The 19,378-nt window shown below is 44.5% G+C and overlaps 2 protein-coding genes across 4 annotated transcripts in view; one reads left to right on the forward strand and one right to left on the reverse strand.

The window, feature by feature from the left end:
• The window catches only part of LOC309534067, a 75,377-nt gene extending 74,183 nt beyond the window's left edge, over window positions 1–1,194 (reverse strand). For all 3 annotated transcript variants that reach the window (XM_082225998.1, XM_082225996.1, XM_082225997.1), the window contains exon 1: window positions 864–1,194. In XM_082225998.1, the coding sequence (XP_082082124.1) occupies window positions 864–899 (36 nt within the window). In that variant the 5' untranslated portion in view covers window positions 900–1,194. The remainder of the gene's footprint in view (window positions 1–863) is intronic.
• Window positions 1,195–15,636: 14,442 nt separating this feature from the next.
• On the forward strand, window positions 15,637–18,180 carry MC3R (melanocortin 3 receptor). The gene is made up of 2 exons (XM_082225364.1): window positions 15,637–15,809; window positions 16,032–18,180. The coding sequence occupies exons 1-2, from the start codon at window positions 15,656–15,658 to the stop codon at window positions 17,060–17,062; spliced, it is 1,185 nt and encodes a 394-aa protein (XP_082081490.1). The 5' UTR covers window positions 15,637–15,655; the 3' UTR covers window positions 17,063–18,180.
• Window positions 18,181–19,378: the final 1,198 nt, after the last annotated feature.

Here is a 19,378-nt window from a genome sequence, read left to right on the forward strand (position 1 = left end):
AAATGAATGTACTCTTATTATTGTATATTTCTTTACATTTTATCTAATACATTCCTATATCAATATGTACCCTTGGTCTTATTTCTCAACTCAGTCTCTTTCCCACATCAATTGATTGCTAGCATAGATAGTGAACCTTTACTGTATTTTTGAACATATATCTTATATCTATCTCCCAAGACACTATTTCCAGTTTTGTGGAGTTTGTAAACCAAATCGTTCTTAAACCGGACTGTTCTTAAACTGAGGTACCACTGTACTGAAGCAATGCAGGGAAAATACAAAGCAACAGCGAGCAATGAGGGAAGAAAGCAGAGGGGCCTCACTCGACTTGCCTGCAGGATCCACTTAAAGTAAAGCATAGCATACACACACACACACACACACACACACACACACACCACAACTCTCACTTGATACATGAATGAAGCAGACACAGGAATAAATGCACATGTGCCCATCACATCTACTTTGGTCCCTAACAGTTACTTAATGATTATCTAGGCTCTTAGGCTGCTATCTCCAAATCACTTAAGCTTGCTTAATCTTGACAATGGGACAAAAGTGGATCCTGTGAAGTATACTGCATTAAGAAGTCTGTATGATCGCTCTATAAGGAGCTAACTCAAACTGATAATTCTTATCCCCCAGCAGCCATGTAAGTGAGGAGCACAGGATTGCAGTCTTAATTGATGGACTCCTCTTCCTATGTTAGACAATCTGGAACATCCCATGAGTGTGGGGCTTCCATATAACAAAATCCCAGACAATGCGGCTTACAAGTTGCTTGCAAGCAGGCTCATATTAGTTGTGCCTAGCAAATGCCATTGGCAGCTAAAGGGAGAAATAATGTATTCCTTTACCTGTGGAACGACATCCAGAGCTTTTGTGTTCTCCATTGCTTCTCCTTATTTCAGCAGTTTCCCACAAGAGTCCATTCTGTTGTTTATTTATGAAGAACACTTGCTTTTCCACAGTACAGCTTTTCCCTTTTCCCACTCTGCTTCTCAGAAGTTCTCGACCAGAACAATTATTAATTAATTGACCATTTCTTCCTCGTATGTGCTCATATCTCAACGAGAAAGGGAAGTTACCCAGACGGTTTCTGGTAATTACCTCTGAAGGGAGGGGAGGACAAAGCTTGTTTGCTTTATTTCTGGTTTCCCTTTTCGTTACTTCCTTTTAGTGGATATATCAGAGACATAACCTAGTAAATACACCCAGGTTTATTTGAAAGCGGTGTCTGTTGGTTGCTGGAGCAACATTTGAATTGGGAGAGCTGTAATCTATGGGGTTGTTCAGTTCTCCAAGCACAGGTACAGGTTTAGGAGCACTAACGTCTTTAGCATATGCGCCGCCGGGGTGCAAAGATCCACCCAGTGCCCCCAAATTTAGTTTAGCCACCCCCCAAAGGTGCCAAAGGTGCCACTGACCTCGCTGCTGCATAGCAGCTCAATACAATACGTAACATAATATTTTGACGTAAGAGTTAATTTCGCGTGCATGGAGCCATTGAGAATGACAAGCGCCATCATTGAGTCTGACAAATGTTGCTGTTGTGAATGACAAGCGCCGCCGCTGGTGCAGCGCGTCTTTGGTAAATGAGCGCACAAAGTCGAAAATCCTTTAGTAAAAGAGTAGGTATACATTTCGGTAATGCCTAGGTATATATGTATTTTGTTTTTCTAGCTTGATCAAAATTATTTATTATTTCATAACAGGTAGATAGTTAAGAGCTTAGGCAGCTTCAGCAGCGGGCACCTGGCGCCCCCCAGAATTTGGCGCCTGGGTGCCCCTTACCCCTTGCACCCCTGAGTAAAGATGGCCCTTTCTAGGAGTGATCAATTTCATAAGAAAGTGAGCACAGCATTTAAGCAGCAAAGATTGCACAGTTGTAGCACCCTGGGGTGGTATCCAACTAACTTATTTCATCAGTGCAATGATATTTTATCCAGGATTTTGCAAGATATGCAAGGAATAAGAAATTGCAACAATAATACACAATGAACACATCACAATTCCACCCGTCCCTGTTGGTACCACTGTATTCAAATGTTACAGAAATGTTACAGTTGTTTTCCAGCTGTGGAGAAGCCATGGAGCCCAGATCTTGACCTCTACACCAGGGGAAGGCATGCATCTTGTGAGTGGCTATCTTTTGCAGACTGAAAGCAAGAACAACAGCAATTACTGATCATATTCACTGGTCTGGCTTCTATTTGGGACATGGGATGAGACCTGCATTTGTGGAGGCCTGATCTGTACAATTACACACCCACCCTTTCTTATTTTATTTTATTTTATTTTATTTTATTTTATTTTATTTTATTTTACTAATGAATTCTTGAAAAGAACTAAAATGCTTACCAACCTTGCGTTTTACAGACTGCTGTTTAGGGCCAGCACTTCCATTAGGCAGAGTGAGGCAGAATCCTCAGGTGGATGATTTTGAGTGTCACAAAGGGACAGCAAATTGTTAATTATTTAGTCTATTTTCCTTTTTAACCAGGGAAAGGAAGAGGCTTGTGGGATTTTCTGTTTCAGGTGCCAAAATAACTGAGCGAGGCTTTGGTATTGTGCACCTTCCTGTTCTGCTTCAGGCAACTGAATGTTTTGGGACAGCCCCATCACTGTTGCAACAGGCTTCAGGGGATGCCTTCTGGTTTTTCGGGGAAACAGCCAGCCAGGTAAGAAGGAACAGGGCTCGTGTTGTTAGAATACACAGCTTAGCCAGAAGGTCTGCTCACTACAACTAGAGCTGTCATTAAAAAATAAATAAAAACAAAAACAAAATTTAGTATGTCTAGGCAAGTCCTAACCTGAGCACATGGTTTGCATGCAGAAATCTCAGGCTCATTGGCTTGCATCTCTGATTGAAAAGATCAGGTAGAAGGTGATGGGAAAGACTTTTCGCTGGACACCCTGGATAATGCCAGACAGAGCAAATAGTAGTAACTGCTAACTGAACTAACAATCTGAGTTGGTACAACAAACCCCCTCCCGATGTTGCTGCCGACAGGGGCGTCTTACCCATAGAGGCTAGTGGCAAAGGGCACCTGAGCGCCAAGTTCTGGAGGGCACCAGGAAAGAGGCGGAGGCTGAACGCGGTGTCTCCCAGCATCAGCTCACCGCCCTCGCCCTCCTCCGCCATGCCACGCCACGCCCGGAGCCTCCGCCTGCCATGGCCACCATGGCACAAAGCGGCCAGCTGAGCCGGGAGCTGCCGCGTCCAGCCTGTCTCTTACCCGGCGGAGGAGCTGCCCTCCAGCTGTTGCCCGCCTCCTCCAGCTGGGCGCGTTGCCGGCAGCACTGTCCTAAAAAAGATCGGCAACTCTAGGAAACGGGGGGGGGGCACCAGAGGGATCTTCGCACCACTGTGCCAGATATGCTTAAGACAGCCCCGGCTGCTGACTTAAAAATGCATCATTCTAATAATGAATATATAGATATACTACAGGGTAAGGTGACTCTCCCTTTAGAATTAAGCCTGAAACATGGAATCATATAATTCCATGTTGGAAGGGACCCAGGGGCCATCTAGTCCAACCCCCTGCAATGCAGGAATCTCAACTAAAATATCTATGACAGATGGTCATTCAGTCCTTGCTTAAAAATCTCCAGTGCAGGGAAGTCCACCACCTTTTGAGGGAGTCTGTTCTGCTGTCAAAGAGCTCCTACTGTCAGAAAGTTCTTCCTAATGCTTAGTTGCACTCTCCTTTCTTGTAACTGGAATCCATTCGTTCCGGTCCTACCCTCCAGAGCAGGAGAAAACAAGCTTGCTCCACCTTCCATGTGACAGCTCTTTAGATATTTGAAGATGGCTATTGTATCTTCCAGGGAGTCCTTTAATGCAGTTCACCACAACCGCCTGAGGTCAAAAAACCACAGTACTCCTAGTTACCAGCTCAGTCTCATAAGGCTGTTGTGAGTCTAAAATGAATGGTGCAGAGGGAACATTGAAAGGGCAACATAAAATATATTTCCTGTTCATCAGGATACTCTGTGCCGGGAATGCAGTGTGTGGAACACAATGCTTTAATTCTTCCAGAGCAGCAAAGAAGCTTGAGCTGGGTTTTCCCCAAGGGCAGTCTTGGATTTATTTTCCTAAGGGCTTTATGTGTGTGCTTCAACCTGTATTTGCTGTACCTAAAAACAGCATTATGTGTTGGCTGCTGAAGATCTTCATTTACTTCCTCATTCCTACCTGAACTTCATCTGTTGCCATAGGCAGTGCCTTCTGTTTTGATCAAAGTGGAAGGCAATCTCTGTCATGGGTGCCTCCCAGCCAAAAGAAGCACACGGCAGATAGTTAACTCTTTATTGTCAAATGAGGACAACTACAGTGGTTTCTACAGCTCCGAACACCCATACACACCAGTCTAGCATCCAGGAGTTAGTCCCTGGTCTGCCCTCTATGGAGCAGTTGCAGCAACCAGCCTTCCACCAGCTTATGTACCTCCCCCTGACAGACTGCTCACACACATTTTGGACTCACAGCTGTCCATGGAGGCACAGGTCAGTTCTGTATCCAGGGTAGCTGTCTACTAGCTCCATCTGGTACGCAGGCTGAGACCCGACCTGCCTGTGAACCGTCTTGCCAGAGTGGTGCATGCTCTGGTTATCTCCCGCTTGGACTACTGCAATGCGCTCTACATGGGGCTCTACATGACCCAGAAACTACAACTAATCCAGAATGCAGCAGCTAGAGTGGTGACTGGGAGCAGCCGCCGAGACCATATAACACCAGTCCTGAAGGACCTATATTGGCTCCCAGTACATTTTCGAGCACAATTCAAAGTGTTGGTGCTGACCTTTAAAGCCCTAAACGGCCTCGGCCCAGTATGCTTGAAGGAGTGTCTCCACCCGCATCGTTCTGCCCCAACACTGAGGTCCAGCGCCGAGGGCCTTCTGGTGTTTCCCTCACTGTGAGAAGCTAAGCTACAGGGCCTTCTCAGTAGTGGCGCCCGCCCCGTGGAACGCCCTCCCATCAGATGTCAAAGGAAAAAACAACTACCTGACATTTAGAAGACATCTGAAGGCAGCCCTGTTCAGGGAAGTTTTTAATGTGTGACATTTTAATATATTTTTAATCTTTGTTGGAAGCCACCCAGAGTGGGGAAACCCAGCCAGATGGGCAGGGTACAAATAATAAATTACTATTACATGTGTGGAAGCTGTCTCTGTTCTTCCCTCTTCAATCCCCTCCTGGTTCTGGGATGCAGGAGGGGGTGGGGAAGCACCTGCCGCCCCCCGACTTGCATGGCCTGCCTCTTCCTCCTCTTCTTACGACCCATCCTCTGCTCCATACTCCAGCTCTGAAGCTTCCCCTGCCTCTGCTTCTTGCCTCCTGGCTGGTACAGGTCTCCACAAATCACTGGCCCCCTCTCCTGGGTCAGACTCCAACCCCCCTGCCCCCGGTGCACACTTGTCAGTGTCCTTCCAGTCCCTGACACTCATGCACAGCTAAGGCGGAAGAAGGGAAGAATTTCAAGACAGAGTTATATTTGACATCTTTTCTGTAACAGTCAGGGTTTAATGTCTTGCAGCACAAGCCAAACCCAAGATCCGCTCAAGTCAATGTAGATTCTGCCAGCTTCCTAAACTTAGTATTGCATCATTCACCTGTAGATTGCATCATTCATATATTTATCAATTATATTTTGTTGTTCTCCAGTAGAGCAAATTGTCCCAGCAACAGCCATCACCTGCCTTGTCTCCTTCTTTACAATCAGTCCATTGGGTGGTACTTGCTGTCAGACGTTCCCTCCTTAGTGTCAGTCTTGCTCTTGCAGAACTCAACAGGGAGAATGGAGCCAAAACCAGGAATAGTTGGCTCCACCAGGATCATTGGCTCTTCTACTTCTGAGCTCCCTGTCTTCCGCCCTACCATTCCCAATAGGCATCACCCCCAGTGCTTGTTCTCCATGTTGAAAGAGGACTCTTTCTTTCTATGCTTCCATAGAACTGGTGGTTACTGTTGATTATAAAATGTTTGCTTAAAATAGCATTGATAGATGGTGACTACTAACTTTAGTTTGCACCCAGTTTGCTTGGATGAGTGCTAGAAAAGAAGAGATGAACTGCTGCCAGACTTCAGTCCAGGCAAATACATCTGGGAGGTGGTTGTTATGGGAAACATCCCACAGTAGAAATAAGCTGAAGGGTTATGTGGCTGAGCTGCCCTATTAGAAAGAGCAATCCTCGTTTCGAAGGCACGTCATGCGACTCTTTCCCACACTACCACCTCCTCTAGGCATCATTTATGCAAACAGCCAAAAAGGGGTGGGGAGGGAGGTTTGGAGGAGAGAGAGGTGTCTGGACTGTTTTATTTTTGTTTCCTGATTCCAGTGAGGAAAAACAAAGCTCAGCTAACAAGGATCAGATGGGGATCCTACATGTACTGAAGCAAATACATTTTGCAAAAAGAGGGGGGAGAGAGAAAATCCATCAGTCAGCCCTGGCTAATAGGTACTTGCTGTGATACAGGATACCAGTTCAGTGACACTGTGGGTCTCCAAGGACGGCAATATCACAAGGAAGGCTGGCAATGGACCACGCACCAAATAAAGCAGAGGTTTTGCATTGAACTTCAGCACACAAAGAAGTGGAAAGCAATACATTTAGCAGTTATGGATCTCCTGGGCAGGATAAAGAGGCAGGTCAAGAAACATTTACAGGAGGAGAGAGTGTGAAGGGCGGCGGGAACATCCTCCCACTCTTTGGGTTTGCTGTACTTAAATGCCACAGTTCAGCAGCCGAGCTCCAAATGGGATAATCATTGACTCAGATCTCGGCTTTACCACTTCAGAATGCAGGTTGGGGATCACACTACTGGATTTCATCTCTATACAAAAATAAATAGAAAACTGACATGTCAGGAAGAACCTTTGTTCTTTCTTTCTTTCTTTTTACTTTAGTGGAGGAGCAAGCATTCAATCACTTTGCCACAAAAGTCATGAAGTAGGGTGGCCACTTATTTATTGCTAAAAAAAAGTATACAGATTTCATAAAATATGCATCTGACCATTTCTATGTCTAGCTGCAAATTTAGAAACAAATGGAAATGCAGTCCCTCTTATCATAGTGGGGAAAACTGTAGCTGGCTTGTTCTCCAGCTGCAGCTACAAATATCCATGGTATCTCTTATTGTTTTTTGTCTTTAAACCAGCCCTGGACTGGGTGGCCCTTCTGAGGGAATAGTCTTTGAAACATACAACTGTCCTCTATCAGCCCTTCGAGTAGAGGACAGCCCTCTGTAAAGATGAGCACATGGACAACCAACAGATGGGCTGCATTCAGATTAGGAAGCCACAAGTTGTGAAGGTCTATATCTTCTACTGGGGTGGGGTAGGGCCTGGAGAAGCACTTTCCACCCGAGGGGTGGATTTGAATCCAGCCAACCTTTTGAGGGCCACATTCCAACATTAGGAAGGGCAAAGGGGGGAGAGATGAAACATCCATACATGCAACATTCCAGGCAAATCAAAGCTGCAATCAGAATATAGACCATGTTCTACATTAGACGTGGCAGCTCTAGCCAGTATGGCCATCGGTCATGGATTATGGGAACCGCAGTCCCACAACATCAAGAGGTTCACAGGCTCCCCATTTCTGCCCTAGAAAATGTATGCACATTTATCTGGAAGCAAGTCCCTCTGAATTCAGAAGACTTGTATAGAATTGTGCTGTGAGTCCCATTTACTTTAATGGGAAATATAGGCATCATATCTTACATTTTAGTTTGTCTTGTCAATGAAATGTAGTTTGAAAGTTCATCCATGTGTGCAGTTAAATTATGATCCAATTTTCCCCAGAGAATCTTGAGAACTACAGCTTATCCCTCATGGAGCTACAATTCCCAATGCCTTTAACAAGCTACAGTTCCCATGATTCTCTGAAGGACACAATGTGCTGTCAATATACTTTTAAGGGATGACGTGTGTGTGTGACCGCATTTTGCATTAAAGCTTGAGGATGATCAAATCAGAGGGATTTTAGTGTGCATCACGTTTGAATAAAGAAGGGGCGGGGGGGAGAACCTGGCATTTAATTATTTAAATTATTGTGTGTGTCTTGTTTAAATGTAGAATAAACTTTTGGCAGAGCTCGTGAGAGTGAATATGGAAAGCCAACAGAGACATCTAGTGGACAAGGCATTCCATACCATTTTAGATAATAATAAAAAAAATCACTCAGGAGGGCCACTTTTTAAATAATAAAAAATAGGAATCCTGTTACTTTAAGGTTGCAGTGCTAAAGATAATCACCAGTGCTTCACAGCATAACCCTAACCATGAATAAAGTTGCAGTAGCTTCAGTGGAAATTACTCCCAAGCATGTGTTCATTGATATTTTTGCAAGTTCAGATTTGTTTTCTCCCCTTTCAACCCTGTGGCACGGCAAGCTGCAGTTTCTGAAATTCCCTCTAGTACAGAGCTGGGGAGCCTGTAGACTCCAAAGCCCAGCAGTCCCCAGACAATGTGGCTCAATGGTCAGGGACCAAGGCTTTTTAAAGGCTCTCTCACCTCTCCTTGGAGGAAGTGACCTCTGGCTTAGAGCCAGACTTAGTTTCCCATGCAAGCCAAGTATCCCGGTGGGCATTCTAAGTACCCCTTTGTATTTGGATAAAACTGGAAGGAGACACCCCAGCTTAGATAAGTGTTCGGGTCAGGAGACCAGGGTCCTGTGTGACAAGCAGTACTTTATCACTGGAGGCAACACAACCCAATTCTTTCAGCAAAATCAGAGTTCCATTTTCCTACTGCAGGTAAGACTGCCACTTCCCCTTCTGTCTGTTCATTCAAGAAGCCCAAGATCTCACCAAGTAGAATCATAGAATTATAGAATTGGAAGGGATACAAAGTAGAGTTGGAAGGGATACAAAGAGCCATGTAGTCCAACCCCCTTGAGTGCAGGAATCACAGCTACCCCGAAATTATTTTCCCCATTTCATTCATTTTTTGCTTTCAAACTTAAGCCTGCATTTTTATCTATGTAGTTGGTCTGTACCATTGTTGTTGTTACAGATTTCTTGGTTTACAAAAGTAAGTGCAATACCTCTTTTTTTCTACAGATCAGTTTCATTTGTTGAGACATTATTGTTACATTAGGAAGAAAAGGGGGGAAGAGGTGGAGGAGAGCATGGTGAATGGGGGTGGAGTCGGATGGCGATGTTTCTATTTTACTTAATGTATGTGTGGGGTTTTGTGTCAGCGTCGCTTGTGCGGGTTCTCTTTACTATTTGCTTGTGTTCCTTTGGTGGTGAGAGAGGTTGGGGTTGGCCTAGGGTATGGTTGTTTGTTTGGGATTGGCTGTGGTAAACTTTGTTTTCATGTGTGAGTGGGGTGGGCGGGTGTTTTTGTATCAGGTTAGCCATATTGATTTGTATGCTGTCAGGGGATTCTTGTCATTGTCTTGTGGGCTGTGTATGTTATAAAGAGGAGCCATACCAGGATGAAGTCATCTTCTTCTATTTGTCCCCATGTCAGTTTCAGTTTATTGGTTTGTTCTTCTAATAAGACTGTTTCCCATACTATTTGATACCAATGGTCCATGCTTACTCCTGACAGGTCTCTCCAGTGTCTGGCTATGATGTTTCTAGCTGCTGAGAGTACCTGTGTTATGCGCTCTTTGTGCTGTAAGTGGGCATTATCTTAGAAGATGTTTAGTAGGGTCAGTTCTGGGGTGACTTCTAACACTTGCTTAGTTATTTTGCATATTTCTTTTATGATTGCTGTCCAGAAGAGTTGGATTTGGGGGCATTCCCACCACATGTGGAAGTATGTGCCTGTGGAGGTGCATCCTCTCCAGCATTTTGGCGAGGTTCCTGGACGTATTAGTGCTAGTTCCCATGGTGTTAGGTATCATCTGTAAGTGAGTTTCAGAGTGAGTTCTTTCCTTTTCACTGATATGGATTTAAAGGGAGGTTTAGACCACATTCTGGTCCATTGGATGGGGTCAATCTCATAGCCTATGTTGTCCTCCCATTGTTTTTTTACCATGTCTAGGGGGTCTGTGGGATATTGGAGTAGTATTTTATATATTGCAGATACCATCCCTTTGTCATGTCCCTTTGTTGTTAGGAGGAGGTTTTCGGAGGTTGTCAAGAGCCTAATTGCTGCTAATTTAACTACTGGATTGCTTAAGAGGGAATGCAATTGGTAACCAGGGCATTTGGGTGTCTCCTAGTTTGTATTTTATTTCTTGTGTTGATAAGGGTTTGTTGTTTTTTGTAGAAGTCTGCTAGGCGGTATAAGCCTTTGGCCTGCCAGGTTTTTATCTGGAGGTTTTGTGCTGTGTGGTGGAATAGTAGGTGGTGTGCCAGGGGATGAGGTTGGGGACAGTTTACCTTCTTTTTCTTTCCATGCTTTGAGCACAGTCTGTGTAAACCTGTTTGTTGTTGTGGGGATTTTTCTTAGTTGGTTTGGGAGGAATGGGTATGTTGTGATGGAGGACTTAGTTGGTCTGTAGAAGTCCTCACCTTCTCTGCCCCCTGTGTTTCTACTCTTGTGGGTCTAACACAGTGACTATATTCTCCATTCCCAGGAAGTTGTCCTTTAAAATAACTGTGAAAGCCAGAAGATGGCACCAAACCCTTCTTTACTGTCATTAGAACTGGTGTGAAAACTGAGCTGACAGAGTAGGAGGAGGGCAGAGTCTGAGACTAAGACATTCAAACCACAGTGTCTTCAGATGATTGCAGACATTAAGGGATGGTGCCAAAGCTCCTTGGCAGAGTTATTGCTTTGCATGAAGAAATGAACCCTCTGTAACATTAATTTCCATCAGCAAACCATTCTGGACTATTAACCAGCAATTTGCCTAAAAATGAAATTATCAGCCAGAAGGAAACTATAAAACATAAAAGGAGCCCTGCTGGATCCAAGGAAGCGGTAAAGGTAAAAGTACCACCTGGCTGGTTGTTAGAAAAACAATAGGAGATGAGTTGTGGGTGAGCTGAGCTGAAAGCAGACTGAAAGCTGGGACACAGGCTCAGGCTCGATTTGTGCTGGAATCCAAGGGAGAAGCAAGACCTTCTGGGGTGTTGATGCAGTGAGCCCCTTATGTTCAGGTTGTATATAAACCATATATGAAATCAAACCTTTATTAGGCATTGTACAGATAAAACCATAAAAGAAAAAGTAACATATAAGTGACTTGAAGTATATGTAAAAAGGCAGTGGTTGGCTTAAAAGCAGTCAAGAGGCTCACTAACGATGGATACTCCAAAAAAGTACTACTAAGATTTGGTAGTCACAAAATTCCAACCAAAATCTTAAGGGAAAAGGCTCACTTAGCCCAGAAAGGAATTATTCCACGTCGACACTTTGAAGATATATCACTCAGCCCATTGATCGCATCTAAAAGACAAAATAAGATGAACAAGGTCACTCCACCAGAAGCCGACATCTGCCCTACTCCCGTGGAAGAACTCAGCAGATGGGAGAAACCGCAGCCAACTACCCGGGAAATCACGCAAGAAAAATCCGAGCTCCCAAACCAAGCGACTATATAAACCATATATACTAAAGACACCACAGTCTCAGGTGACCTCAATTCCAAGGGAACCAAACTCTGGGTAAGTGCCTGGAACCCCTGGAATCTCACCGCTTGGAGTTGGACGCTGGGTCTCCTCAGCACTGTTTGCTTCCCCTTCTTGGCAGAGTGAATTCTCTTCTCTAAAGCTTTAGGATTTAGGATTATACTATTAATGTCCTTGGAGGGTATGTAAATCTAATAGCCCTCTATCAAAAGAAGATTGTCCATGCCAAAGCGCCAGTGAAATCCATTAAATTAATTGTGACTAACTTGTCTCATTGTATGTTACAGGACCTAAGAGTGTCTGGTCTTTTTTGGATAAAAGCCATTGGATTTAAGCAGGGCCATTTAACAATTGATTTCTGCATACTTATTCCTTGATTGGAAGCTACAAAAGTGTGTTTTTGTGTGAGAGAGCTGTTTACGCGCCTTGTTTGTTTATGGGGTTTTTTTAATGATTTGACGATTGAATTGTGTTGTTGTTTAAAATGATAGGAAATCCAATATGTGTTTAAAAATTAAATGTGATGGCTGTCAGCACACAGAAACTATTCCTCTTTGGGAGGAAGGGAGTTAAAGGGTTGAATATAAATGCCTTAACCTGCTCCACCGCCACCCATAAAATTACTCTCCACCATTCCAAGGCTGCGGTAGACACTTACTTTGCAAACATGAAATCGATGGAACTTAATTCTGAATTAACATTGTATCTGCCTCGCGATACAATGAAGGAGTGTGCCTTACGGGCGGGAAGTCAAACTGCTGGAATGCAAATTTAACAAAGCAATCCAAACCCCCTTTGGATTGGGATGGGGTGGAATTAGAAAGCATTGAGGTGTCCCTCCACCAAGCCCAGGCAGTTTCAGTCAGCTGCCTATCAGTTACCACCTATGGAATGATGCTAGCTCAAAGTTTCCCTTTCCATCTACCAAACATGCAGGCCTTTCTGGGAGCAGGGAGGGACTGTCAGAATCTCGTCCTACTCTCGAGTAGGACCCTGGCAGAGACACATGCCCAACTGGCATGTTCCCTCCCTCCTGGTCGATCTTTCGGCAGCTTCAAAAGCTTTCTTCTGCCCGAACATCACAGCAACCAATGACAACAGACATCAGCACACTTAGGGATCTGCAGAGTTTGCGCAACTTGCATAACAGACCTCAGCAACTCAGCATTTTGGCTAATCTACTTTTATTTACATATAAACACACACGGAGCACTGCAACATGGCTCCCTCTCTCTCTAGCATCAGACAGCAAAGAGAAAAAGAACAAAGGACAATAGTCCCACTTCATGGAACACAGTAACACAGACATCCTGTCTCCGTCACTTCCCACTCTGTGGAGTCAAAACACATACCGTCATGTGATAGACAAAAATCACATGACTGCAATCATGGAGCAGGAATTCTAACAGGTACCAGGGGCTATGGTAGCCCAAGAGCCATTGAATCCCAAGCCTTCCCCGCTGCCATCACATGATGACATCAGGCCTAACATAGGTCCAGCCACAGGCTGGCACAGCAGTCTCTCTGCCTGCTACCTGCCACTGCAGCCACCATATGTGGCAGGGCTATGGGCACAGCAGTGGTCTCACCAAGCTGAGGGGGCGAGTTAGGATTGCTCCCTTCATAAATACATGTTACAGGAGTTACAGAGTTGTTGCTTCACTCCCGGTTCCACATGACATTAGATATTGCCCCGCCCTCATAGCTGACAGCCAATGAAAAGGTGGAAATGGGACAACACAAACCATGGCACACATTGGGTGGTACTCAACTAGGTTCTTCTCAAAGTAGACCTATTAAAATGAATAGACCTAAGTACAGGTCCATTAGCTTCAGTATGTCTATTCTGAGTACGACTAGCACTGAATAACACCTGTAGGGTTTACTTAGATTGATGAGGGTGATGGGTCAAGAATCCTAGAGTTGTACCAGCTCTTTATACAATCTTCGTTCTTCTTTCGTTTCAGATTTTTCCACTTTTGGTGTGTGAAGAAATGAAAAAATATGTTTCTCCTTGGCTTTTCTCAAGAGCATTGTTGTTTCGTAGCAAAAAGTTGGAATTTCTGCCCTACGGGAAAAATGCAATGGAGTATTTTGTCCATGACAGTTTGCCTTAACTGTAATTACAGAGACCATCAATGGCCAAGGCTGAGGAAACATCTCAGAAGAAAACCACGAGAGATATCCAAGGAGCTGACGCCATGTAGACAAGGAAGTGTTGGAGTGATACAGATGAGATGCACTGAACAGCCTTGAGATGAGGACTATTTTTGTTATTAAAAAAAAAATGCTTCTTGAGAGTTTGTGAAGAAAATGATCATAGCAGTGTGGGGGAAATAATAACAAAGCATTCAGCAGGGAATGATACAGAAAGCTTTGACATAATGAGCAGTTAATGAGCAACAGAGCAATCCTAACTCTGGCCAGGGAGCAGAAAGGCAGAAGCAGGGGAGCCATTGTCACATCTGAAGTCTTGCCTCTTATTCCAGCCACGGCAGAAGAGGGCAGGGGAAAGCTTTGTTGACAAATTCTGCTGCACCAGCTTCTAGGTGGTGCAGCCATGATGCCTGAATCTGGCCCAGGAGCTAGACTGCCTTAGGATCCAGGGGAACCTATGGTTGGCCTAGCTCTACTCTCGCTCCTATACCATTCCTTTTCTGAGCCATTCTGGGCCACGTTTTCTGCAGCTGCAGTGGGCAGCCTCCCTAGTGGCAGGGTGCCCTCTGCTGGTGGAGGTCAGAAACGCATAGGGATGTCTACTCCATCGGTAGGCAAACTAAGGCTTGGGGGGCGGATCTGGCCCAATCGCCTTCTAAATCTGGCCCGCGGATGGTCCAAGAATCAGCGTGGTTTTACATGAGTAGAATGTGCCCTTTTATTTTAAATCATCTCTGGGTTATTTGATTCTATGATGTTTTTCATAGAATCATAGAATCATAGAGTTGGAAGAGACCACAAGGGCCATCGAGTCCAACCCCCTGCCAAGCAGGAAACACCGTCAGAGCACTCCTGATATATGGTTGTCAAGCCTCTGCTTAAAGACCTCCAAAGTAGGAGACTCCACCACACTCCTTGGCAGCAAATTCCACTGCCGAACAGCTCTTACTGTCAGGAAGTTCTTCCTAATGTTTAGGTGGAATCTTCTTTCTTGTAGTTTGGATCCATTGCTCTGTGTCCGCTTCTCTGGAGCAGCAGAAAACAACCTTTCTCCCTCCTCTATGTGACATCCTTTTTACATGAGTAGAATGTGTGCTTTTATTTAAAATGCATCTCTGGGTTATTTGTGGAGCATAGGAATTCGTTCATTATTTTTTTCTTCAAAATATAGTCGTCCCCCCCAACAAGGTCTGAGAGAGTTTGCTAACCCCTGGTCTACTCTACGGGTTCCCCAAGTGGGTGCTGCTGCCTGCGGGCTGCAGGGAGATTAACTAGTGAGGCACTAAGAAGACAAGGGTTGGCAGGGGGTGCTTGAAGTGTAAATGACTATCATACTTTGAAAAGCTAGTATCACTGGATCAAGTTCATTAATTTTGTTGAATTAATCTAAATAGTTAAAATTGGATTTCGAATAAATTAGTCGTTACTAATAAGGTAGGGGATGAGTTTATGGAACCAATGGGGAGGTAGCCTAAAAACCTTTTGGACCTCTGCTCTATTCTATTCTATTCTAACCTCTTCCAGCAAGATGGATTAGGAGTTAAGACTGCATCTTTAGTTTACTGCTCTGATACATGTATCCTTGGATTGGCAAAATGTGATGCATTATTCCTCCTGGCAACCACTCGCAGCTTTTTGGAATGAAAAAACAACAGTGAGGAGTGAATGTTGTCATAAATGCACTTTAAATGTAGATTAATTATATACCCAGAACCTGTAATTTTTCTTCTCAGCTATATTTGAATGTTTTTCTCGGTTGTCATGTAATAGACTAATGACAGGATTTTTTAAAAAGCGTACATATTATCTTTCTGATCTGCAGAGGGCACCAAATAGTTTTGCAGCAGAGACTTGGAGCAATGGGAATTGTAACTGTCAGTCAAAGAGGTACTTGCTCTCCAATGGTCATTGTGAGACACAGAAGATTAAGTAGGAGTGTTTTCCCCCTATTCATGAATGTATAAAACCCAATGCTCTTTTACTGTTCCTGCCCTCCTTCTCTCAGATGAATCAGGAAGAGATGCTGTGAAGTGCTTTTTAAATCTCCGCTCCAACCGCAGTCCCAGGACATGGGAGCATATCACAAGGACAGTCACTTTAAATTCAACAGGTGAATCATAAAGGGGGCTATTGTTGCCATGATTTCAACTTTCATAAATTTCTGTAGCATTTGCTGTTTCATCTGATTTCACTGAAAGAGGGGGCTTTTCTTCCCCCAGCAAACCCCCAGCTGGTGGGTTGAATGAAGAGGACTTTTCCCCAATCAAGTCTTCCTTGATCTCATTCGATAAAGAGCACTAGAGCAATTCTGAACGATTCTCTCTTTTTACAGATGCTGTTTCCATAACCGCTTGCAAAGCTGAACGCCGTCCCTTAACGATGAACACGACGGTACGCTGGGCTCTAACTTTTCAGCCTATGTTGGTTAATGCCACTGAAGAGTTCAACGATTCGGTCCTTCTCGGCAGCAGGAGCGACAATGGATTCTGCGAAAAGGTGTTCATTAAAGCCGAGGTCTTCTTGACCCTGGGGATCATCAGCCTTCTGGAGAACATCCTCGTCATCCTTGCCGTGATCAAAAACGGCAACCTGCATTCCCCTATGTACTTTTTCCTCTGTAGCCTGGCTGCAGCAGACATACTGGTGAGTATGTCCAATGCCCTGGAAACCATCATGATTGCCATCCTGAGCAATGGCTATCTCATCATGGAGGACCGCTTCATCCAACATATGGACAATGTCTTTGACTCAATGATCTGCATCTCTTTGGTTGCCTCCATATGCAACCTTTTGGTCATAGCCATCGACAGGTACATTACCATTTTCTATGCACTCCGCTACCACAGCATCATGACCGTGAAGAAAGCCCTGGCTCTCATCGGGCTCATCTGGGTCGCCTGCATCTTTTGCGGCATCATGTTCATTGTCTACTACGAGAGCAAAACTGTCATTGTCTGCCTCATCACCATGTTCTTCACCATGCTTTTCCTCATGGCCTCGCTGTACGTCCACATGTTTCTGTTTGCGCGCCTGCACGTCAAGCGCATCGCAGCCCTCCCGGTGGACGGAGCCCCCCACCAGCGCACCTGTATGAAAGGGGCGGTCACAATCACTATTCTCCTCGGGGTCTTTGTTGTCTGCTGGGCTCCTTTCTTCCTTCATCTCATTCTGATCATCTCCTGCCCAACCAACCCACACTGTGTTTGCTACACCTCACATTTCAACACATACCTGGTCCTTATCATGTGCAACTCCGTCATTGATCCTCTCATTTATGCCTTCCGGAGCTTGGAGATGCGAAAGACGTTCAAGGAAATATTCTGCTGCTGTTACGGCATAGGCTCAGGACAGTGCATGCTCTGAAGTGCTCACCTTCTGCTGTCTATGAAGGCATTAGGTGGCTAGCTTTGAGGCAAAAATCCTAAATACTGTCTGAAAGTGTCATTACTAAGAATGATAAAGGGGGAAAGCTTAAGGACTGAGGGTAACAGGGGGAGAGCTATGATTTCCTCGCTGCCGCCACCTTTCAGTTTTTAAAAACTAAATGGCAAAAGAGTACATTAATGAAGTATGCTTGCACTTTTGTAGGGATCACAGAAGCAAATTTGCAGTACTTGAGAGGAACTGGTGTAAATTTCAGTATCCCAGCACCCGTGCTTCTCACTGTTGCATATAATAAAATTTCAGCAGATATACTTTCTCGTGTTGTGTGACACTGCAGGCACTTGGCAAGTTGCACCTGACAAGGACCTATGAAAAGGATCTATGAAACCTCTAACATTGGCTGAAAGTTTGGCTATCCTAGCTACACATACTGGGGGCGGAGCTCCTTTGAACACAGTAAGACTTGGTTTTAAAAAGATGTACAGAACTGTGTGACATGGCTGCAGTCCCATGAACATTACATAAGGGTAAATATTACTCTTTATGTAACTAATATCCTTTTTACTATGTGCTAGCAAATCATAGTTGCTGCTGTTGCTGCTTTTCAGTGCATGCCATCAGCACTGTGCTAAAGGTCTTATCTGGAGCAGGCTGCATGATGAATGCCACACTTTTTTTGCCAGACGGACGAAAAGCTAGCAAGTCACAGAACTGCTGTTGGAAAAGACTTTAGATACTCATCCTTGTGTTCTCAGAACAAACATGAGAAAGATACAGTCAGGTGACAGCTTTCATTGCCTGCAAACATTCTAATTCCTTAAAGGATACCAGCAAATCTGAGATCACATGTGTTTCCTAAGAGTGTGTTCTATTGCTGTTCCGTTATTGAGAGAGAGAGAAAAAACCCACAGTTCTTTTCTAGCTTCTTGGATGGTGTGTTCGCTAAGCTTTCCCTGACAGTAGACTTGTTCAAAGAGTGAACACCTGTTTATTTGTACGGCTCAACTCTTTTATTGCATACATATTGTTGTACACAGACCTGCTATTTTATGGCATGGTAAATAATATAATTTAATAAATAAATTATTGTGCACACAGATACATGGACTGTACACTCATTGAAGGTTACATGTGAATAACTGTAGGATCATGCAGCTAATCTATTTGTGTACACAGAAGGCTTGTACACAATGAACACAGGCGCAAGCTGTCTCTACATGTATGCAAATGCCTGTGTGACAGAGTGCCCCCTTGTTCAGCTCAGCTATTTTGTCCACAGGTACACAAATTGTACACTAGTTGGATGCAATGTGTGAACACCCTGACTTAAACAAAATGCACACTTATTGGATGTAATATAGTTGTCTTTTAAAGGTTATGAGTAAAGGGGTAAAAGGTAAAGGAGCCTGGACAGTTAAGTCCAGTCAAAGACGACTATGGGATGTGGCACTCGTCTCACATTTCAGGCCAAGGGAACCGGCATTTTTCGACAGACAGCTTTCTGGGTCATGTGGCCAGCATGACTAAACTGCTTCTGGTGCAACAGGACACTGTGACGGAAGCCAGAGCTCATGAAAACACTGTTACCTTCCCACCACTGTGGTACCTATTTATCTACTTGCACTGGTGCGCTTTCAAACTGCTAGATTGGCAGAAGCTGGGACAGAGCAACAGGAGCTCACCACCATTGTGCAGATTCAAACCGCCAACCTTCCGATCAGCAAACCCAAGAACCTTAGTAGTTTAGACCACAGCACCACCCGTGCCCCAAGGGATATGAGTAGCAACCCCCAGTAAGGATTGAAAATGCTGTCCCTTTAGCTGCTTGTTCTCTGTAACAAAGTGCAGGAACAAATCCATGCTGCCATGAAGGAGCATTTCCACCCCATCCCCACCCCCCATCGTTCAGCCTGAACACTGAGATCCAGCTCCGAGGGCCTTCTGGCGGTTCCCTCACTGTGATAAGCAAGTTTGCAGGGAACCAGGCAGAGGGCCTTCTCGGTAGTGACATCCGCCCTGTGGAACGTCCCCCCATCGGATGTCAAGGAAATAAACAACTATCTGACTTTTAGAAGACATCAGAAGGCAGCCCTCTTTAGGGAAGTGTTTAATATAGTATGATTTGTCCTATTTTAAATATTCTGTTGGGAGCCTCCCAGAATGGCTGGTGAAACCCAGCCAGATGGGTGGGGTATTAATAATAATAAATTATTATTATTACCAAATACTTTCTGCCCCCACAAGCGTGCGATAAGTGCAGCATAGGAACAAAGGAATCTACCTCATACTGAGTCA

Source organism: Podarcis vaucheri (genome assembly GCF_965113315.1).
Source record: "Podarcis vaucheri genome assembly, chromosome: 6".
Lineage (NCBI taxonomy): Eukaryota > Metazoa > Chordata > Lepidosauria > Squamata > Lacertidae > Podarcis > Podarcis vaucheri.